This window comes from Oncorhynchus tshawytscha, linkage group LG11, assembly GCF_018296145.1.
Source record: "Oncorhynchus tshawytscha isolate Ot180627B linkage group LG11, Otsh_v2.0, whole genome shotgun sequence".
Classification (NCBI taxonomy): domain Eukaryota; kingdom Metazoa; phylum Chordata; class Actinopteri; order Salmoniformes; family Salmonidae; genus Oncorhynchus; species Oncorhynchus tshawytscha.
In genome coordinates this window covers 47,905,099-47,928,578 of record NC_056439.1, presented here as the reverse complement: position 1 = coordinate 47,928,578, position 23,480 = coordinate 47,905,099, and the positions used below count along the sequence as shown (strand labels likewise).

The following is a 23,480-nucleotide window of genomic DNA, read 5'->3' as shown; positions in this document are numbered from 1 at the left end:
TGGTTCTATCCAGCTACAATAATTGCATTCAATCAATCTAAAGATGATTGCACACACACACACACACACACACACACACACACACACACACACACACACACACAGATCATCCATTTTGATTTTCCATTACAGGAGGATCCCAAGCCAGGGCAGAACTCCACAGGTAAACACACTCTTGCCTCCACATTTTTCTGACCATTATCTTTGTTATTGGCTGCATTGAGCCGGGGTGCTTTATAAAGTGAGTCTCTTATAATTGTGATGCTCTCTCTTGCTTTTTCTCTATCACTTTCTCTCTAGATGCGGGGAAGAATCCATGGGACCGAGCCAACTCTGTAGACAAGGCCTCACTGGTATCAAGGTGAACATCATCTGTTTTTGTGTTTGTTATGGATCCCCATTAGCTACCCTTCCTAGATGCTACCAAATGTCAAATATAAAAAATAAAGATTTAGGTCTGGATTCAATCCGATTGCAACCTTTTCGGTTGTTGCAGTTGTCACAGAGATCGCATTCAAAGTAAACAATTCAAATGTCGGCTCAATTTAACATTACCTTTATTAAGGCCTTGATTCTGTCACTGTCTGGATTGAAACCTGGCCATTAGTGGCCAATGAGAAGGGATGTAAGGGGTATATGGGATATATATTTACTAATCTGAGGTAGGGTAACTGTTTATCCTGGTTCTAGATCTGTTTGTGTAGTTTAGCCAACTCCTATAGCAGTTGTTTGCTAAAAAAGCACAAACTGATCTGGGACCAGGCTAACACCACTATTAAATATTGGGGATATATTGAGAGGTTCATATTACATATCATAGTACAAAGCATTCTGTTCTCTGAGATGAGGAAATATATTTTCTAGAAGTAAAGTCATGGCTGTTAGGCTTATCAACCCTGTTGTCATTGATGCTTGTATTCAACTACCAGCTGGGTCGTTCCACCACGAGTGCCTTCTGCATCCCTTTTGGTATTTAAAGTACAAATTGTGCACCAATATTGAATTGTAAAAGCCTGTTATATTAAATTAATTCCTAATGGTGAGCTGCTTCTACTCTTTTTGGACATTTTCTGGGGGAAAACTGAGCGGGTCAAGCATAACCCAAAGATAGACAGGCTAGAAATGTTTACAGAAACAAATCATTTTGGGGGTGTAGCTTGCGTTCAGGAGCCTTTCCCTGTTGCACACAAGCTTCCATTCCCCCCTGTCAAAAAGTGGATTTATGGATGATTTAATATTCCATCCTGTTACTTTATTTGGCACTTGCTATAGTCATTTATTTTTACTTTGAGATGGGAAAACTTGTTTTTAGGACGTTGACCATGTTCTCTTTATGACAATGTTAAAATAAATTGTTTTTCCTTCACCAAATTACACTACCCAAAAGGCGCTCAATAGGGTGGGAAACCAGAAATAGCAATGACCATTTGGTGAGAAGATAAAGGCTTGGCAAATGAATCATGGACATAGTTAAATACAGAGATAAAGCAAACCCCATAGATATATATTAGTGTATCAGCCTAATCAGGGGAAAACAAACCGTGGGATTGTTTGCTTATTGCATTGAGGAAGCTTGTGCTACAGTAAATTTAACAGCTTAATGGCAGTAGTAAAGAGTGAATGGATGGCTGCCTGACATTGTGAACCCCACCATGTAATATAGATAAGATTTTATTTTATTTGACCAGGCAAGTCAGTTAAGAAGAAATTCTTATTTTCAATGACGGCCTAGGAACAGTGGGTTAACTGCCTGTTCAGGGGCAGAACGACAGATTTGTACCTTGTCAGCTCAGGGGTTTGAACTTGCAACCTTCCGGTTACTAGTCCAACGCTCTAACTACTAGGCTACCCTGCCGCCCCAGGGTCACGGGCGTCTAATTGTCACGGGCGTCGTAAGAAGTGGACCAAGGTGCAGCATAGTGAGCGTACATATTCCTTTTTATTAGACTGTCGCCAACAAAAACAATACAAAACGACCGTGACACTTAACAGGGCAATGATGCCTCAAACAAAGTTAACTACCCACACTGAAAGGAGGGAAAAAGGGCTACCTAAGTATGATTCCGAATCAGAGACAACGATAGACAGCTGTCCCTGATTGAGAACCATACCCGGCCAAAACATAGAAATAAAGAAACATAGAAAACAAAACATAAATGCCCACCCCACATCACACCCTGACCTAACCAAATAGAGAAATAAAATGTCTCTAAGGTCAGGGCGTGACAGTACCCCCCGCAAAGGTGCGGACTCCGGCCACAAAACCTGAACCTATAGGGGGGGGGTCTGGGTGGGCATCTATCCGCGGTGGTGGCTCTGGTGCGGGATGTAGACCCCGCTCCACCTCTGGCTCAACCCACTTTGGTGGCGCCTCTGGTGCGGGCCACCTCGCTGCGGGCCCCGGACTGGGCACCCTCGCTGCGGGCCCCGGACTGGGCACCCTCACTGCGGGCCCCGGACTCACCAGGCTGGGGAGACCTACTGGAGGCCTGGTCCGTGGAGGAGGCACAGAATGAACCGGGCTGGGGAGACCTACTGGTGGCCCGGTCCGTGGAGGAGGCACAGGATGAACCAGGCTGGGGAGACCTAATAGAGGCCTGGTCCGTGGAGGAGGCACCGGATAGACCGGGCTGTGGGGGAGCACTGGAGAGCTGGTGCGTAGCCTTGGCACCACTCTTTCAGGCTGAATGCCCACTCTAGCCCGGCACGTGCGGGGAGCTGGAACAGGCCGCACTGGGTTCTCCTGGCGAACTGGGGAAAACGTGCGTAGAGCCGGCGCAGGATTCGCCGGGCTGTGGAGGCGCACTGGAGGTCTCGAGCGCCAAGCTGGCACAAGACGTGCAGGACTGGGAGGCGCACTGGAGGTGTGGAGCGTGGGGCTGGCACAGTCTTTACCAGATGGCTAGCACACACCTCATTACGAGTATGGAGAGCTGACTGAGGTGACATCAAACCGAGGACCGAGGTGCCTCATGCACCAACACAGCAGCTCAAAATAATTTTGGGGGGCTGCCTCTCCTGGCCACACTGCTTGGTCCTTTGGTGGTGGGTAGTTCTGTCACGGGCGTCGTAAGAAGTGGACCAAGGTGCAGCATAGTGAGCGTACATATTCCTTTTTATTAGACTGTCGCCAACAAAAACAATACAAAACGACTGTGACACTTAACAGGGCAATGATGCCTCAAACAAAGTTAACTACCCACACTAAAAGAGGGGAAAAGGGCTACCTAAGTATGATTCCGAATCAGAGACAACGATAGACAGCTGTCCCTGATTGAGAACCATACCCGGCCAAAACATAGAAATAAAGAAACATAGAAAACAAAACATAGAATGCCCACCCCACATCACACCCTGACCTAACCAAATAGAGAAATAAAACGTCTCTCTAAGGTCAGGGCGTGACACTAATAATCAATCATGAAGGTTGATGTCACTGTCATTAGCTGGAGAAAACATAACTGTCTACTGTATATTTTATATATATAAAAATATATACTTTATGTACTGTATATTATATATAAAAAATATATACTTTATCTACTGTATATTTCATATATATAAAAATATATACTTTATGTACTGTATATTATATATAAAAAATATATACTTTATCTACTGTATATTTCATATATAAAAAAACATACTTTATGTACTGTATATTATATATAAAAAATATATACTTTATCTACTGTATATTTCATATATAAAAAAACATATACTTTATGTACTGTATATTTCATATATAAAAACATACTTTATGTACTGTATATTTCATATATAAAAAAACATATACTTTATGTACTGTATATTTCATATATAAAAAAACATATACTTTATCTACTGTATATTTCATATATAAAAAAACATATACTTTATGTACTGTATATTTCATATATAAAAAAACATATACTTTATCTACTGTATATTTCATATATAAAAAAACATATACTTTATGTACTGTATATTTTGGGTAATTTACTCTGAAAGTTCTAACTAATTTCTATTTCTCGATCATTTAAAATCCTCCCTGTTGTTTATGTGGTCTTGCAGGGTGCGGCCCGTGGGCAGCACTAGTGAGGGAGACCTAGACTTCGACAGGATGAAGCAGGTATAAAACTGTTCTTCAATTGTTCATGGAAGAAAAGTATTGTGGAAGAAACAGAACATGTCAAAAGTTTTTCTTTAACCCCCACAGGAAATCTTGGATGAAGTTGTACGTGAATTGCAGAAGGTGAAAGATGAGATCATTAATGGTAGGTGACAGAGTGTTAAGGCATTGGGTTATGTTACTCAAAAAAGGCACATACTGCTTCAGTGTGAAATTAACCTGCAAACCAACTAAGGTCATTCTTATTCATTTTTTATACACTTTCTATAGTCCAATTTAGTTTCAGTTAGATCAAACAAAGCTCTCCTAATTAACAAAGCTCTCCTAATTAACAAAGCTCTCCTAATTAACAAAGCTCTCCTAATTAACAAAGCTATCCTAATTAACAAAGCTATCCTAATTAACAAAGGTATCCAAACAACAAAGCTATCCTAATTAACAAAGCTATCCTAATTAAGAAAGGTATCAAACCAACAAAGGTATCCTAATTAACAACTATATCCTAATGAAGTATGTCCTAAGAGGAGGCATGCAGTTGATCTGTTTACTAATTCATAGTAATCCCCATTCCTTTTGAAATAGACAAAGGTTCAGTGATAATGGCATCCCCCCATCCTCTGTCTACCCAACACCTGCACACGCACACACACAATAACAAGGCACTATTTTCTCCATGTTGTCTTCTCTTTCAGCCATTAGACAAGAAATTGGTCGAATCCATACATGTTAATCTGTGGACAACAGGATGTGCTGGAGTATGAAGGATTAGAAGGTGTGCTGGAAAGGAATGTTCTCAACATTTCTGTGACGCTGTGAAAATATTGCTGTGACGCTGCAGAAAGGTTGAGCCAACATTGAGTCTGCTGTGCAGAACAGAAAGGTGAAGAAGAAGAAGAAAAAGTTGGAGAAAGAAAGTGAATGAGAGAGAAAAGAATGGTTAAATGAACAAAGGATGTGCGGACGGAAGGATGGATAGACGCTTGCACCTTTTTCATCCCCCCCTTTTCTGTGCATTTCGAGACAGTCCAGTTTGCAGCTCTCAGTCTGTTCTAAGTCTTACAATAGAAAATATTTTTGTTTTCTAAGTTTTTACTGTTTTAATATTATTGTTTTTTTAAACTGTGATTATTTTATTATTCATACCATCATATAGAGAGGGAGAGAGACAAAAGACAAACTGTTGTTCTTCATTGGCGGGTTCTAGAGGAAACTTGCACCCCAATTACATCAGCCTTTTATATTTTATATGATTTACTTTATCCTTGGGTGTTTGACCAGCACGTATGGCACATACTATGCTTTAGTCACCTGACCTCAGTTTTTAAAAAGCTTTTTATCTATTTACCAGTAACAGGGCAGTGTTCATTGGGCCCCAAATGGAAGAAAACTGACAAACGGGGAGGGAGTACCGTTCTCCATTGTAAAACGTTTGAAAAATATGTTCCATTTTGTGCCCTAATAAACACAACCCCGGTGTATAAAAATCACTGTAATTTTGGGATCATTCAAAAAACGTACCAACAACTGTAAATTCACCATCTACGTATTCCCAAAATAGATCAAATGATCCCTAGGCTGCCCCTACGAAACCCATACAGTAGTCTATATCAGAGGTGTCAAAAGCTAGTCTTCAACAAGGTCCGGAGGGCCGCAATGAAAATTAGTTACATTTCCTTGCTGTCAAAATCCCCCCCCATTATCATTTATACACAGTTTTGACTTGGTTTTAGTCATTTTTGTATATTGAGTCCCCCCCCACCTAAAAAAAATAAAAATATGCAAAAAAAATTTTTTTGTTTTTACTCAAACCACCCCTCACGGGCCGGAACCCCTCACCCTCACGAGCAGGAACCCCTCACGGGATTGGAACCCCTCACGGGCCGGAACCCCTCTCCCCTCACGGGCCGTATGTTTGACACCCCTGGTCTATATGGTTTAGTCCGGTGTATTAACCATGCATTTTGTTTTTAAGTTGGGTTTTCAAAATGGTGGTACATTTACAATGGTGGTTTGTTTTTTTGTGAATATCCTCCTTGCTATTTAAAGTAACTGTCCAGTTTTCAATTAAACATGACCTATAATTACAATATGAATTGAAATACTTAAAATGACAGCTTTTCTGTGTTGGAATGGTGTGGGCGTATGCCGATCATTAAAAATATTCACGCGAGTAAACCGCTGATTGTCCAGCTCAGCCAATGAGGCAGGATGACATCATTCTCTATGAGGAAATAGCATTGTTTTATTCGATCTGTTTGAGATACAAGTTTGAGGTGGGGTTTTTTTTAATGTTTTTTTTTCTCCAATTTATGCTTTGGCCACATACGAGTGTAGGATGAGTCATCAACATTATTTGGATATGATTTAACAGAATATTAACTTTTAAAAGTGAGACTTTCACTGGACAGTTACTTTAAGGTTGAACTTGAATTTGATGTGAAAATGGAGCCAGTTGCAAAATAAATTAAAAAGTATACATAAATCAATTCAAAGGTTTTTTGTGATGAAAGGAGAAAAAAATATATTGGGGGAAAATATGATTTAATATCGGTTGTGACATTCACTTTGACTAAGTTCTGAATTAAATTTCAAAAATCGGAAAGTAAATGAATTTAAACCAAACCATAGACCTGTCTCCTGTCTACAGTATGGAGTGGTGTGTTGCATTCTTCAATTATTATGACAATAAAAATTAAAAACATTTTCCATCAGATGTTACAATAGTAAAAAAAATATACAATGTACACATACAGTGTAGGCTATACAAAACCTGATATAGAAGTTGTGCTTTTGTTCTTAAAATAGCTCTTGTAAAGATATACCTGTTACATAGTTCTAGCATTACAGATTTATAGTCACACACAGAAACCTCACACATGTAATAACATAACTTTTTATTCAATTACATTTCTGCTAGAAACATTGTTAGCAATATTATCTATTTATTTTCTTGATTAAAAACAACTTTTGTGTGGTGAGCATCAAACAGAGCTTCACTGAAATACAGCTCCTCTTACTGCAAAGTAAGTTTTAATGTTTCATTCTCTGCACTGTTCTGCACACTCACAGTATGGTAAACCTAATGATTGACATTGTGTCTTTTGCCTGCCCACGTGTGCTATTGTCAAGTAAATCACATGATAAAACGAGGTGAAAAGGAGCCTGGAGTGCCACTGTCTGAAACCACTGTTTCACTATGACAATCAGTACCACTGAATATTGGGGAAAAGTGTTTTGATGTGGCACCTACTCCTGCTTGACCAGCTTATATTCCCGCTTGATCCTGGTGTAGGGACCGATGCTGTCATCAAAGACAAAGTCCCACAACACCCGGGTCCAGGAAGTGTGCTGTGGTAGGGAGTCGTAGTACTCTGCTGCCATCTTCTTCACCTGGCACAGATAACAGATCAGTTAGAGGGGACTCTGTCAGCACGAGGAGCCAACACAAGTCATGTCAGACTGCAACATGTCAGTTTATTATTTGAGGTTGATAATGAATTGTAATTCCTAGGTAACAGCAAATATCACTAGGGCTTGTCATTAAGGAGTATAATCATCTTTCCCACAACTGACAAAAATGTATAGGAGGTGCACACATTTTCTGGAATTTTCTGAGGACAAAGAAAAACAACCACAACAGTTGACTTTAGAGTGCTTGTTTGTAGAGGATAGAAAGTGTAAAAAGATCCTATTTGTCTCAGGCATTACACCAATAGTTAATGAGTTATAAATTCAGGCCAGTCTTTTAAGCAATACTTCCAGTTGAAACCAGTGGAGGCTGCTGAGGGGAGGACGACTCATAATAATGGCTGGAACGGAGCGAATGGAAAGGCCTCAAACTATGTGTTTGATACTATTCTACTACTTCCGCCGCCGGGCATTACCACGAGTCCGTCCTCTCCAATTAAGGTGCCACCAACCTCCTGCGGTTGAAACGCCTCTCTCATCTACTATCTGATGACTATTGTTTAGAGCATTATCTTGAGACAGACATCTGAAACCAGTGATCATTTCCCTTGGCCACTGATCAAGTAAGCCACATACAGGGGTACACTTTTTTTTGGGGGGGTTGGTTGACCTAAAATCATGGTACATTATTGAGATTTAATATCAGAACTCATGGTAGTCCATTGAGATTTACCCAAAATCAGAGTTTACCTAAAAATGGTGGTCCGCTATCAACACTGTGTTTGAGATTTCAACTCACCTGAGGCAGCTTACTGCCAGGTATACTGGGGAAGTCATGGTGCTCCATGTGGTAACCCACGTTGAAGGTGATCCTGTTCAGTGAGCCGTAGTAGGAGTATGTCTCGTGGCCCTTCAAGAACATGTAGTGCTCCGCTATGAAGTGTCCAGAGATGGGATGTAGGCCCATGCATAAAATGGACCCGGCTATGAGGTAAACAATTGGCTTCAGCCCCCATAGGTAGAATATCACAAAGTTCACTGCAAATTGAACAGCGGCATTCATCATCTCTAGTCTGGAGACTGGCTTGGGGTTCACCACTAGAGGGCGCAGTGCGTAGAACAATGGCTGGAGGAAGAGCCACAGGACCTTCCGCAGGGGTGTGCAAAAGAACCAGCCCTCCGCGTCCGTGGGGATGTCCACATCTAGGCCGTCTCCACCCAGGTAGCGGTGGTGGTCGATGTGGTACTTCTTGAACGAGGCCGAGTAGGGCAGTCCAATGGGGAGGTTGGCCCATATGGCAAACCAGCGGTTGAGGTGCGCCAGCTTGTTGCCGAACGCAACGTTGTGGGAGATATCGTGAATGGCGAGGGTCAGCGAGTGGTTGATGCAGCCGCCGAAGCCGTATGACCAGAAGAACACCCACTTCCAGGGGAGGTCGTGGACCATGTAGCAGGCCAGAAGCTGGGTGAGAACCATCCCTGTCACCACCCACTTCAACTGGGGGTCAGGCCCCATCAGGGACTTGATCTCTGGGTATTTTGCTTAGGAGGACACAAAAAAAATAAAAAATAAGTCACAAGATTTTATTATACTAGGAAAGTCAGGTAAGAACAAATTCTTATTTTCAATGATAGCCTAGGAACAGTGGGTTAACTGCCTGTTCAGGGGAACAACAGATTAGTACCTTGTCAGCTCGGGGGTTTGAACTTGCAACCTTCCGGTTACTAGTCCAACGCTCTAACCACTAGGCTACCCTGCCACCCCAAGATTAAACTCATTCATAGTAAACACATTCTGACCCTGATCAGTTTCGCTGCATTGTAACAGTTTCTATATCGTTTTTTTTTTCTCTCACACAAGTTGATTCGAGGTTAGACATCAGATTGGTTCGTGCACTTATTTTCTCCTGTTCAGAATTGGACAAGCCCATTGGCTAATGCAAATTTGGTCTGCCGCATTGCTTTCACATCATTTGCATAACATCAGCATGCAAACTGTTCTGAATCAAATTTTATTAGTCACATGTGCCGAATACAACACGTGTAGACCTTACAGTGAAATGCTTACTTATGAGACCCTAACCAACAATGCAGTTTGAAAAAAATATGGATAAAAATAAAAGTAGCAAGTAATTAAAGAACAGCAGTAAAGTAACAATAGCAAGACTATATACAGGGGGGCAGAGTCAATGTGCGGGGGCACCGGTTAGTTGAGGTAATATGTACATGTAGGTAGGGTTATTAAAGTGACTATGCATAGATGATAACAACAGAGTAGCAGCGGTGTAAAAGGGTGGGGGGGGGCAATGCAAATAGTCTGGGTAGCTATTTGACTAGATGTTCAGGGGTCTTATGGCTTGGGGGTAGAAGCTGTTTAGAAGCCTCTTGGACCTAGACTTGGTGCTCCGGTACCGCTTGCCGAGCGGTAGCAGAGAGGACAGTCTATGACTAGGGTGGCTGGAGTCTTTGACCACTTTTAGGGCCTTCCTCTGACACCGGCTGGTATAGAGGTCCTGGATGGCAGGAAGCTTGACCTCAGTGATGTTCTGGGCCGTACACACTACCCTCTGTAGTGCCTTGTGGTCAGAGGCCGAGCAGTTGCCATACCAGGTAGTGATGCAACCAGTCAGGATGCGAAGAGTAAGGAAACTCTGGAAAACAATATTGTATAGTGCCTTCAGAAAGTATTTAAACCCCTTGATTTTTTTTCCACAGTTGTGTAACAAAGATCTACACAAAATTCTTAAGTCAAATTGGTAGAAAAAGTATATATTTTTATTAATTGAAAATGAAACACTAATATAGTTTGGTTAGATACTGTTGAAGTCTGAAGTTTACATAAACTGAGTTTAAATGTATTTGGCTAAGGTGTTTCACAATTCTTGTCATTTAATTCTAGTAAAAATTCACCGTCTTAGGTCAGTTAGGATCCCCACTTTATTTTAAGAATGTGAAATGTCAGAATAATAGCAGAGAAAATGAATTATTTCAGCTTTTATTTCTTTCATCACATTCCCAGTGGGTCAGAAGTTTACATACGGTCAATTAGTATTCAGTAGCATTGCCTTTAAATTGTTTAACTTGGGTCAAACGTTTCGGGTAGTCTTCCACAACCTTCCCACAATAAGTTGGGTGAATTTTAGCCCATTCCTCCTGACAGAGCTGGTTTAACTGAGTCAGGTTTGTAGGCCTCCACGCTCACACACACTTTTTCAGTTCTGCCCACAAATTTTCTATAGGATTGAGGTCAGGGCTTTGTGATGGCCACTCCAATACCTTGACTTTGTTGTCCTTAAGCCATTTTGCCACACCTTTGGAAGTATGCTTGGGGTTATTGTCCATTTGGAAGACCCATTTGCAACCAAGCTTTAACTTCTTGACTGATGTCTTGAGATGTTGCTTCAATATATCTACATCATTTTCCCTTCTCATGATGCCATCTATTTTGTGAAGAGCACCAGTCCCTCCTGCAGCAAAGCACCCACACAACATGATGCTGCCACCCCCGTGCTTCACGGTTGGGATGGTGTTCTTCAGCTTGCAAGCCTCCCCCTTTTTCCTCCAAACATAATGATAGTCATTATGGCCAAACAGTTCTATTTTTGTTTCATCAGACCAGAGGACATTTATCCAAAAAGTACAATCTTTGTCCCCATGTGCAGTTGCAAACCGTAGTCTCGCTATTTTATGGCGGTTTTGGAACAGTGGCTTCTTCCTTGCTGAGTGGCTTTTCAGGTGATGTCGATATAGGATTTGTTTTACTGAGGATAAAGATACTTCTGTACCTGTTTCCTCCAGCATCTTCACAGGGTCCTTTGCTGTTGTTCTGGGACTGATTTGCACTTTTCGCACCAAAGTACGTTCATCTCTAGGATACAGAACGCGTCTCCTTCCTGAGCGATATGACGGCTGCGTAGTCCCATGGTGTTTATACTTGCGTACTATTGTTTGTACAGATGAACGTGGTACCTTCAGGCATTTGGAAATCGCTCCCAAGGATGAACCAGACTTGTGGAGATCTACAAGTTTTTTTTCTGAGGTCTTGGCTGATTTCTTTTGATTTTCCCATGATGTCAAGCAAAGAGGCACTGAGTTTGAAGGTAGGCCTTGAAATACATCCACAGGTACACCTCCAATTGACTCAAATGATGTCAATTAGCTTATCAGAAGCTTCTAAAGCCATGACATTTTCTGGAATTTTCCAAGCTGTTTAAAGGCACAGTCAACTTAGTGTATGTAAACTTCTGACCCACTGGAATTGTGATACAGTGAGTTATAAGTGAAATAATCTGTCTGTAAACAATTGTTGGAAAAATTACTTGTGTCATGCACAAAGTAGATGTCCTAACCGACTTGCCAAAACGATAGTTTGTTAACAAGAAATGTGTGGAATGGTTGAAAAACAAGTTCTAATGACTCCAACCTAAGTGTATGTTAACTTCCGACTTCAACTGTAAGTATTCAACCCCCTGAGTCAATACATGATACAATCACATTTGTCAGTAACCACAGCTGTGAGTCTTTCTGGATAAGTGCCTGGATTGTACAACATTTGCCCATTATTCTTTAACAAATTCTTCAAGCTCTATCAAGTTAGTTATTGATCATTGCTAGACAGCCATGTTCCAGTCTTCCCATAGATTTTCAAGACGATTTGAAGTCAAAACGGTAACTACAGTAGGCCACTCAGGAACAGTCAATGTCATCTTGGTAAGCAACTCCAGTGTATAATTGGCCTTGCGTTTTAGGTTGTTGTGCGGACTCCCAGTATCTGTTGGAAAGCAGACTGAACCAGTTTTTCCTCTAGGATTTGGCCTGTGCTTACTTCTATTCCATTTATTTTCATCATAAAACAACTCCCTTTCGGATGACAAGCATACTCATAACATGATGCAGGCCACCACCATGCTTGAAAATATGGAGAGTGATACTCAGTGGTGTGTTGTTCTGGATTTACCCCAAACATAATGCTTTGTATTCTGAACAAAAAGTTAATTTCTTTGCCACATTTTTTGAAGTTTTACTTTAGTGCCTTGTTGCAAACAGGATGTGTGTTTTGGAAGGCTTCCTTTTCACTCTGTCATTTAGGTTAGTATTGTGGAGTAACCACAATAGTGTTGATCCATCCTCAGTTATTTTATCACAGTCATTAAACTCATAATAGTTCTAACTGGTTTTAAAGTCACCATTGGCCTCGTGGTGAAGTCCCTGAGCGTTTCCTTCCTGTTGGTCAACTGAGTTAGGAAGGACTCCTGTATCTTTGTAGTGACAGGGTGTATTGATGCGCCATCCAAAGTGTCATTAATAACTTCACCAATAGGTGCCCTTCTTTGCGAGGCATTGGAAAACCTCCCTGGTCTTTGTAGTTGAATCTGTGCTTGAAATTCACTGCTCGACTGAGGGACATTACAGATAATTGTATGTGTGGGGTACAGAGATGGGGTAGTCATTCAAAAATTATTATAACATTTGTAAAAATATCTAAAAACATGATTCCATTTTGACATTATTGTGTGTAGATCAGTGACACAAAATCTACATTTAATCAATTTTAAATTCAGGATGTAACCCAACTAAATGTGACAAAAGTCAAGGTGTGTGAATACTTTCTGAAGACACTGTACATGTCATAGTAAACCCATAGTCTCACCTACCTACAGTTCTCCCTTCCATTTGCCAACTTACAATTTATATTATTTGTCCACTATTTCATGCCTGGGAAATCAAATCATTCACAACTTTTGGGTGAACAGGTTCTCAGAAGCCCTTTTGATGATGTGACGGCAACTTTTACATTTCCTGCACTCATTGGTCCAATGACCCTTCAACTAACCACCTGTGATTTGTTTTAAATGCAAAATACACCCTTTACCACTGTCTAGCTGAGCTATTCTCTAAAAGTGTATTACAGTATTTGGGAATTCATAATGTTGGGGCAAAACTAATGTATTTCTTTACTGCAATACAATTGTAAAAAAGTTTGCACCCCTTTCGCCCTCAGAACAGCCTCAATACGTTGGGGCATGGACATTCCACAGGGATGCTGGCCCACGTCGACTCCAATGCTTCCCACAGTTGTGTGAAGTTGGCTGGATGCCCTTTGGGTTGTGGACCAAACTGTTGAGCATGAAAAACCCAACAGCGTTGCAGTTCTTGCCAGACACAAACCAGTGCACCTGGCACCTACTACCATACCCTGTTCAAAGGCACAATTCTGCTGTTATCCATCCACCCTCTGAATGGCACACATACACAATCTATGTCTCAATTGTCTGAAGGCTTAAAAATCCTTCTTTAACCTGTCTCTTCCCCTTCATCTACACTGATTGAAGTGGATTTAACAGGGGACATCAGGGGATCATAGCTTTCACCTGGATTCACCTGGTCTGTGTCATGGAGAGAGCAGGTGTTCATAATGTTTTGTACACTCAGTGCATATACAGTACAGTATATGGGTAATATTGATAAACAAGCAACAACTAAAAATGTGATTAAAATGAAAACCGAGATTACTGCATTAAAATATAAACTGTAGGCTATATAGGCCTATTTTAATCATATTTAAAAATATTTCATGTTCAATCAATTGAGTTCTATTTTGCTGCTTTTAGGCTATAATGTCATAATGTGTAGCCAAACATGATGTGCTAAATCGGTGATTTTAGGCATTTTGTTGGGTAAGCATTAGAATATGCCTTGTCAATATTTGCAGCCGTTGGTGGTAATATTTGTCTAGGAGCATATCTGTAGTCAGTATTGTGAAAGAATTCTAATGTTGAGGTAAGATTTGAATGAAGAAAGCTTATCCGAGAGCAAAGTTCCCTTTCTTTCGATTCTATCAGTATCACACGCTCCAACGTAGCGACCGTTTTCTCTGCGTAGTGTATTGGGAAACGCATGTTACATCGTCGACCATTGCAGGAAAGACGCATTGTTAAAAAAACAAACACTATTTAGCCTTAAATCACGATTGGGAAACCGGGCCCAGATTTGGAAGTAAACTTAATTGATTAAATTTAAAAACATGACTTTTCAAAATACTTGAAAGCATTAGACAAGCAAAATTTCAATAAATACCCAAATGAGAGGTTGATCGATAAACAAAATAATTTCATGAAACAGAAAAGTACGTCTATGAATGTATGTATGTACGTAACAGTATGGCGTGAAGGAGCCAAAACACCCTGGCTAAGATACAATACCACCACCAGCCGGCTGGCCACCTCTCTCATTGTGAGCCTAATTTCCTCAGTCTACAGCACAGGGTATCATAAAAACAAAAGCTTTTAATAATTTAGGAACCAAGCAACGGATCACGATTTCAAATTATATTTCAACTAAATAATGTTGCAGGAATGCTAATCCTATCTCTTTCTAAATACAGAAACAATTTCAGAACAATCTGAGATGTGGGATGTCATGGCTTGCTCAAATGACATGGAATGACCCTCTTGAAAAGCCAGATTTGTGGTGCCTTCAACATTACCACAGTGTGGGCATTACAGCTGTTGTATAATGATAGAGCATACCATCTGAATTCTGGATTGAACGAATATAAATATAATTACTAATTACCATATGACTTAATGGTTGGTGACTACTATCATGCTATCCTTTGCATCGGTCTTTGACATTGGGCCATTAGAGGGGAATGTGTCTTGTTACCTAGCAAAGTCAATGGGCTTAGTCAGCTGCACCTGTTATTATCACCATGTTGCCCATTGTTCTACATGTCAAAAAGATAAAACGGGGGATCAGTTTACATCACAGGAGGTTAGTTGCATCTTAATTGGGCAAAACGGCTTGTATTAATGGCTGGAGCAGAATAGTATCAAATACATCAAACATGATTTCCATGTGTTTGATGCCATTCAATTCACTCCATTTTATATAACTTTATTTATTTAGGGTCTTAAGAAAGAGATCCACTGTTGATCACTGTCAGCTTCGATTTTTCAAGTATCATAATGACAATACTGGCATTCACTTGGTTTCATTGTGCTTGTATTCACAAACACCTCTATTGTGTAAGCTGTTTTTATTACACAATATAATATTACAATATGAAAACATAAGAAACTAAAAGTAGGACAGGTGGTTTTGTTTTGCAAATCTAGTAGGCTGCTTTGTCTTGCGAAAAAAAAATAGGAGTCCATATTCCCTTACGTTTCAGCATTGGCAAATAGCCTAGTACTGTAGACTATCTCTGCAGTACATCATGGTGAATGAGTTGGGCTACTCCAATAAATCATATGCTGCTAGGGTGTTAAACTCCAGTTTCACTGCATGAGTGGTTGTGTAACCTTTATTTAACTAGGCAAGTCAGTTAAGATCAAATTCTTATGTACAATGACGGCATACACCGACCAAACCCAGACGACGCTGGGCCAATTGTGCGCCACCCTATGGGACTCCCAATCATGGCCGGTTGTTATACAGCCTGGAATCAAACCAGGATGTCTGTAGAAATGGTTGCGACATTTCTGACAGGTAAGACGTAAGCTATTCATTTGAAAACAGGTAAAACCGGATACGATTTTAAAAGAAGACACGAACTTTGTATTAGCAGTACAACTTTACTTTAAACCGTAGTTATTTCGTTTACGTTAAGGCAACAGCTTACCTAATATTTCTTTTCTTCGTGAAGTATGAGGCTGATCATTGTAGACCCATTCAAAGTCTCCCCGTTCACCTGTCTTATCCATTTCGATGCTCTTGATACCCGCGGGAGCGCAGTGGCAATGCGTGCCTCACCTACACACACTACTTTACAAACACACCCTCTCAACCGTAAAGGTGAAAGGTGTGCGACCAAAAAAGCTCCTCCCCAGCCGATAGTAATTATTGGGTGTTTCAAGTTGAAATAATTATAGATATAACATAATATTGTTGCATAACTTACACTTTGTAAATGAATCTCAACAAGATGCATGAGTTGATTATACACGTGGATTGTAATACATTTTCACGAATCCTTTATTGCACAAACACATAAACAACCACAATACATCAAATCAAATCAAACTGTATTTGTCACATGCGCCGAATACATGTGTAGACCTCACCGTGAAATGCTTTCGAACAAGCCCTTAACCAACAGTACAGTTCAATAAAGAGTTAAGAAAATATTTACCAAATAAAGTAAAAAATTATATAAAGCAACACAATAAAATAGCAATAACGATATACAGTGGGTACCGGTATCGAGTCAATGTCGGGTGGGGTGGGGGGTGTACAGGTAGGGGTTAAGTGACTATGCATAGATAATAAACAGCGAGTAGCAGCAGTGTACAAAACAAATGGGGGGGGGTCAAATATAAATAGTCCGGTGTCCGTTTGATTAATTGTTCAGCAGTCTTATGGCTTGGGGGTAGAAGCTGTTAAGGAGCCTTATCGATATTGTGACAATAAATTAAACTATATTCGATGTCAATTTGTTTGTGTATATGATGCATAGTGGATAAATGTTGAATGACTGACTGATCTACAAATAATAGTAGTTATTTATGATGCAAGGTGATTGTACATCAGTCAATCGGCATTCACCTGCGCTGATCATCTTCAACGTCGTACAAGCTGTAAATGGGCGTGCTCCTCTACCCAGGAGTTGCTGATGCTTGCCAGATCTTACAACGCCTGGATAGGTATTTTAAATATCAGCTAACCACATATGTTATAGCAATCTGTCAATCGACGACGTCGCACGCAACAATTGGTTGACGATGCATGCAACGTCTGAGCAGGGGAACCCGATCTAATGCAATGTTCCCTTCATGTCAGAAACTCGGGACCCTTAAGTTCAAATGAACCGAAGTCATTTGCGTAGTCATATTGATTGATTCTGTTGCCTCCCAATTTAGAAACTCGAGATCCTACCTCCTAAGTTAGCCAGTCATAAATTCCGAGTTTTCGACATGATAAGAACGCGGCATATGTCTGTAACCCATGAAGTCTCGCGAGACTATGTAGCCAAAGCGTAGTGGCGACGGGAGTAGAACAGAGTGGAGTTTGTTGTCGAAGAAGGAGGAAGGCAGCGTAGAGGGGGGGAACTGCTATAGAAAACATAACTGTGAGGAGTTTAGGGTTTTCAATATGGCATCAGGTGATACCCTGTACATCGAAACTGACGGCTCGGAGATGCCGTCAGAAATAGTAGAACTCCATGAAATCGAAGTGGAGACAATCGAGACAACAGTTGTTGGAGAGGACGACGATGAACAGCCTATGATCGCTTTACAGCCCCTCGACTCAGATGATCCACACTCAATGCATCACCATCATCAGGAGGTAATATTGGTGCAAACTCGAGAAGAGGTGGTTGGTGAAGATGATTCGGACATGCACGGGGACGATGATTACGAGGACCAAATTCTCATACCTGTCCCAGTCCCTGCCGCCGAAGAGGAATACATCGAACAGACTCTGGTGACTGTCGCTGGGAAGAGCTCGGGGCGGACGAAGAAGGGGGGAAGCGGGAAGAGAAATAAAAAGAACTACTTGGGTGCACCGGAGTCCAGTGGTAGAAAATGGGAACAGAAACAAGTCCAGATAAAGACTTTGGAAGGAGAGTTTTCGGTGACGATGTGGGCATCGGGTAAGTTTCGAGTTCTGTCGAAAGTGTGTTCTTGCAAGCTTGCCACCTGCATTGTTCTCACTGTGCATTCCCTGGTACAAGGCCTCGTACGGACGCTGGCCTCTGGCTAATTTCAGTAGAATTCTGCACTGTTTTTCACGTCCGAATTGCGTACGGTGTATTTGAAATGTATTTTTTTGTTTTTATGGGAAGCCATGTTTTATGTGTTGATGGGCGCCGCCATGTTCCCCTGGACCAGTATGGCGGACCGAAAAAATGGCGTTGATTTGTCCGGGGAAAGATGGCGGCGGGTGGGAACGAGTGCGCTGCTGCTGGCCCCGGAGTAGGCCGCTGTGGCGCAGTTCAGCACAGGGCCTCGGCTCGAAGCTCCTCGTCAAGAGCTCTGGGGGGGGAAGGAGGGTAGCGACTAGCAAGATATGTCACACAAGACTGTGTGGGGATGTGCTACTGCTAGTTAGCTTTCTAATCGTGGGGGAGAGTTACAAGAATGGCATCTCAATAGTTTGATATTTTAATCGCCACATTTTTTTTTTAAAGCAAATTTTTACATTGGTGCATTTTTGATACACCCTTAGATTGGCTTTCGTCAGACAGTAAACGTTAGCTAGCTTGCTAATTTGTTTAGCTATACTGACAGTCTGTAGCCGACTAAACTCAACAATTTACTATGGCGTTGAGTGGCGACTAGTCTTTCAATTTAGCGACTAGAATTGGTATTAAATGGTTACTACGTTTGTTGACCTGTTATTTAGCTAGGTTTACTAAATTAGCCAACTCAACGATTAACGATGGATTTCAGTAGCAACTAGAGTGGGTAGTACCAAGATCACATAAAAACATTTTTTTCCAATAAAGATCTACGGCTATTCCACACATTCTTTAAAACATAGGGCCCTTCAAATGGAACTAGCCTAAATGTACATTCACTTTATGTTCAGCTGTTCACCAACAGCATTAACACAATTAAGTGCCACAGCCTTCATATATTTTCCTGGTGGATGTGCAGCATGGTTGAAATGGTGTCATATTCTTTGTTGATTGATATTCTAATGGCAAATTTGGGTCAGACATCACAAAACATATACCTGTGCGTCTGTTTTAACTCTGCTCCTGTCCTCCGTCTCAGATGACAAGAAGGATGTTGACCATGACACTATGGTAGAGGAGCATGTCATTGGGGATAATTCTCCTCCCGATTACTCGGAGTACATGACAGGGAAGAAGCTCCCGCCTGGAGGCATTCCAGGCATCGACCTGTCAGACCCCAAACAGCTGGCAGAGTTCGCTAGGTGAGTTACAGAAATGTTCATTAGTCAGTCACTCCAGGATTCAGCCATCTCAAAAAATGTAGCAACGTCGACTATTCCCAGCATATAATGAAAAGGCTTGCAAATTTGACCAATCGCTGCACTATTTTAGCATAAAACTGTCGGATAATCTCAATATTATTGCATAAAACTGTCCCATGTGTGTTTGTGTGATATTCCAAATCCCTGTATTGTAATAATACTTTTTAATGAGTTTGTCCGCTTGTTCTCATGTTGTCTTTTTGGTCTCATCTCCTTCGCTTTGTCTGTACTGTGTGCACCTTCCTATTTACACCAGAGATCTGTGTATGTCAAGGTGCTCATGTCTCCTCCTTAACAATGGGAGTCGTTGTCCCAAAGGCGAGAAGGCAAGCCACAAGCTTAGGTCCATAATAAGTCCATAGAAATTTTGGCAAGAGTGAAACCTCTGGCTTGGCCTCCTCTCTGTTTACACACACACCAAACCCCTCCCCCTGCCACTCACAACAAAGATGGGAGATCACATCTTCCTCTCCAACAAGAGGTTTCAACTCGCTATTTGCATTTGAGGTTTGGTCCAACAAAATCAGACATATATGGACATTGAAACACATTGAGACATTATTTAACAGTAATAGAGAAGTTACCCTTGCTACCTATATCCTTTTCATGAATTGTCTGCTCTGTGCACAATTTGAGCTGTTATTTCTAAAAACGGGAGTATCAATTAACATTGATTCTGGAAAATGTGTGCTCAGGTTGTCGTGCGTGACATTGGGATTACCGCTAGCAGCATTTTAGCCACAGACTGTTATACTAGCGGTCTAGTATGTGTTTTATAAATGTGCAGTAAGCAGAAAACACCATTTTATATAAGGAATTGGCAACTCATTCTCATTCAGAGAATTGATTTCAACATCTTAACAAAGTGGACAGGCTAACATGCTGTTCAAACAGTTGGAGATGGATAGAAGGGTGTGTTCATAACAATCCAACTGTTCTGTCTTGTTAGCAAATAGATCCAAGTTGGCTAAATTTGAAATATAAAACATTAGCTGGCTAATCACTAGCACATGGGCTTGTGGTTAAATTTGTAACAAAAATGTGGTTTTCATAGACAGAAAGCAGGATCAGTAATTATTGCAAAAATAATTATTTAGGTAATATAATTAAATGATCAGTGGGTCTTATCGTTGTGGAAGGCATATATTTAAATTATTTTTTTCTGTTGCGTCCCAATGCACTGTTAGAACTGTTTCCCGTTGAACTCTGCAGGTATGGAAAGAATGCGTTCCCAAATGCGCTTTAGTACAGCTTGAATGTCCCCCCAAAACATTCCTTACTCCAGGACACTTCACTTCAACCTAGGACAATAAAGTAAAAGGAGTACTCCGTCTGCATTGATATGAGACATACAGACGCACGTTTCCACTATATACAAAAGTATGTGGACACCCCTTCAAATGAGTGGATTTGGCTATTTCAGCCAAATGTTTGTATATGGAGGTTGCATGCCTGCGTGCTCGATTTTATACATAGTGTATAATTTATGCCATTTAGCAGACACTTTTATCCAAAGCGACTTAGTCATGCATACATTTTACGTAAGGGTGGTCCCGGGAATCAAACCCACTATCCTGGTGTTACAAGCGCCATACTCATCCAACTGATCTACAGTGGGCCACGATCTGTCATCTCTTGCAGGATGAAGCCACGGAAAATCAAGGAGGACGACTCTCCCAGGACGATAGCTTGCCCTCACAAAGTACGTGTGCTCTACTAGTCTAACTGGTATTAGAGAGACAATGGCAAGACAGCCACTAGAACACAATGGCAAGACAGCCACTAGAACACAATGGCAAGACAGCCACTAGAACACAATGGCAAGACAGCCACTAGAACACAATGGTATGACTAGCACAGGTGTTTGGGTGAATAATGGTAGTCAACTAACCGCTATGCTCTGTGGATGGCTATAGCTTATTATATTTTTAGATGCTCTGATGTGGATCAATTTGGTTATGTTATTTCTGAAGTTACACTGTGATTAATTGCTACCTTTTGCCCCTGCAGGGATGCAGTAAAATGTTCAGGGATAACTCTGCAATGAGAAAGCACCTGCACACCCACGGACCACGTGTTCACGTCTGCGCCGAATGTGGAAAGGCCTTTGTCGAAAGCTCCAAACTGAAGAGGCATCAACTTGTTCATACCGGCGAGAAGCCTTTCCAAGTATGTTTCCCCCAGCCCCTTCAAAATGGCTTCTTAATGAGAGATCTACTTCTACAATTTCACTGTATACATTTAGTTTGAAACACAACACTTCCAGCTTAACGGCCTACGTGGCACGTATATGACCATACACCCATAGGGGCCCAGATTGTCAACCAGCAATGCAGCCTTGTAATAAAGTCTACTCTCTTTCTTCCAGTGCACATTTGAGGGCTGCGGAAAGCGGTTCTCCCTGGACTTTAACTTACGCACGCACGTGCGGATTCACACTGGAGACCGACCCTACGTCTGTCCGTTTGACGGCTGCAACAAGAAGTTTGCCCAATCCACCAACCTCAAGTCTCACATCCTCACACACGCTAAAGCTAAAAACAATCAGTGACCTTGAACCAACCAACTACCCCCCCCCATATCTTCACCACGGCAGAAGCGTCACATCCCCTAAGAGATATGAAATCCCCTTTGTATTGTTTCTAGGGAAATGTTTTGAGAGAATGACCTTACTGACTTTTTGATATGTACAGAGATGAAAATGACAAACTCTAAAGACGCTTTACCACCCACCACCACTTTCATCTTGGCACGATCCCCAAGGAAAAGCATAATGTTTCGCCTTGTGAAGATGTTGATTTTTTTTTGGGACCTGCACTTGAAAAGAAAAGTTATTTATACTGCAGCACCCAAAGACAAAGAATTGACATTTAAAGTTATTCTCCATCAGCATAGCGAAGTAATTGCTTTTTAATTTTGTACCTTTTTCTAAGTGTGCATGTTGTACACTCTCTTTCTTTTTTTTTCTTCTCTGGCTGAGCTGTTTTGTGTGTTTTCCCTGAGAAATCTGTGGTAACCCTTCTTGGAGAATTTGCTGTTTATTATACCGCCCTGCATTTCCCCTTGTAAAATGTTTCTTTGGGGGGGGGGTATTCTTTAGATTAATTTTGTATAATTGAAACGTACAGCTATATTGGAATTGTGTAGATAATAGCAATGTGATTTAAATAGTGTTAACTGATTCAAACCATTTCTATTCCCCCACTCCCCCTGCACGGCCAGAGAGCAACACATCTTGTCATGTCCATCAAGTTCTTTGTTTAATTGAACACACAATACAACCAGAAGTGGTGCTCAGTTGCATCATTAGAATGTATTGTACAGGCTGCATTACCTTTTGCTAAAATGTACCTCCCCAATAAGTTGCCAATACAAACCTGCCCATTAGCAAGCACTTATTAGAATTTTGTTTCAGAATTCCTATTTTATGTAGTGTTAACGGATTAAAGTCATTTTGAATGTGACATTTACCATTGGTAGGGACTGTTCAGAATTGGTACCAACATTTTAATAAAATGGTTGATAGGAACTTGTAACATGTTTAAAATATATGACCGGTATTTACAGGTAAATGGTCCGTGTGGATTTTTGCTCTTTAGTCCGATGTCCATCCCTTTGTGCTTGGTCATGTCATTCAAGTAGTTTAATGGAAATTCTGTACAGCAGATATGGAAATGAAATCAAATATCCCCACCAGTATATAGTTAATTTCCTAAAGACAATCAAGTTAACAAGTATTGACAGGAATACTGGACCCTATATTTCAAAATAAAAATCCAACTCTATTCAATGTTTACAATCAATGCAGAGTTTTTTTTCAGTCTAATACAATGGATAATTTCCCTAAAATCTATTCAAGTAAAACAAGTGGAACAATGCTGGTTGGTAGAGATTTGCCGAATCAATTTACTCAATGAGCACATCAAGATTAGTTGGTAAGTATTTGGCCTTTGTGCAACCACAACAGAACACTGGAACACGATTACACCATGGGAACTGTTTCTTCTCTCATGTAAAA

The 23,480-nt window shown here is 40.9% G+C and overlaps 3 protein-coding genes across 4 annotated transcripts in view; 2 read left to right on the top strand and 1 right to left on the bottom strand.

Moving 5' to 3' along the window:
- Positions 1-6,597, top strand: part of LOC112262223 (ena/VASP-like protein) — a 56,672-nt gene extending 50,075 nt beyond the window's left edge. For both annotated transcript variants that reach the window (XM_042330199.1, XM_042330200.1), the window contains exons 9-13: positions 133-163; positions 301-361; positions 4,054-4,111; positions 4,199-4,256; positions 4,804-6,597. In XM_042330199.1, coding sequence (XP_042186133.1) covers positions 133-163; positions 301-361; positions 4,054-4,111; positions 4,199-4,256; positions 4,804-4,841 — 246 coding nt within the window. In that variant the 3' untranslated portion in view covers positions 4,842-6,597. The remainder of the gene's footprint in view (positions 1-132; positions 164-300; positions 362-4,053; positions 4,112-4,198; positions 4,257-4,803) is intronic.
- Positions 6,598-6,988: 391 nt separating this feature from the next.
- On the bottom strand, positions 6,989-16,328 carry degs2 (delta(4)-desaturase, sphingolipid 2). Its single transcript, XM_024437819.2, has 3 exons — positions 16,143-16,328; positions 8,319-9,061; positions 6,989-7,501 (listed from the first exon to the last, which is right to left on the bottom strand). The coding sequence occupies exons 1-3, from the start codon at positions 16,222-16,224 to the stop codon at positions 7,358-7,360; spliced, it is 969 nt and encodes a 322-aa protein (XP_024293587.1). The 5' UTR covers positions 16,225-16,328; the 3' UTR covers positions 6,989-7,357.
- Positions 16,329-17,495: 1,167 nt separating this feature from the next.
- Positions 17,496-23,252, top strand: LOC112262106 (transcriptional repressor protein YY1-like). The gene is made up of 5 exons (XM_042330198.1): positions 17,496-18,113; positions 19,240-19,402; positions 21,104-21,164; positions 21,473-21,631; positions 21,831-23,252. Exons 1-5 carry the CDS (start codon positions 17,612-17,614, stop codon positions 22,011-22,013), a joined length of 1,068 nt encoding a protein of 355 aa, XP_042186132.1. The 5' UTR covers positions 17,496-17,611; the 3' UTR covers positions 22,014-23,252.
- Positions 23,253-23,480: the final 228 nt, after the last annotated feature.

What these genes read in the sequence shown, in the direction of transcription:
- degs2 (XM_024437819.2), bottom strand. Translation starts at nt 16,224, where the DNA reads ATGGATAAGACAGGTGAACGGGGAGACTTTGAATGGGTCTACAATGAT. An exon ending in ACGAAGAAAAGAAATATTAG is followed by an intron (nt 9,062 to 16,142) that starts GTAAGCTGTTGC and finishes TGTCCTCCTAAG; the next exon opens with CAAAATACCCAGAGATCAAG. An exon ending in CTGGCAGTAAGCTGCCTCAG is followed by an intron (nt 7,502 to 8,318) that starts GTGAGTTGAAAT and finishes TATCTGTGCCAG; the next exon opens with GTGAAGAAGATGGCAGCAGA.
- LOC112262106 (XM_042330198.1), top strand. Translation starts at nt 17,612, where the DNA reads ATGGCATCAGGTGATACCCTGTACATCGAAACTGACGGCTCGGAGATG. An exon ending in GGTGACGATGTGGGCATCGG is followed by an intron (nt 18,114 to 19,239) that starts GTAAGTTTCGAG and finishes CCTCCGTCTCAG; the next exon opens with ATGACAAGAAGGATGTTGAC. An exon ending in CAGCTGGCAGAGTTCGCTAG is followed by an intron (nt 19,403 to 21,103) that starts GTGAGTTACAGA and finishes CATCTCTTGCAG; the next exon opens with GATGAAGCCACGGAAAATCA.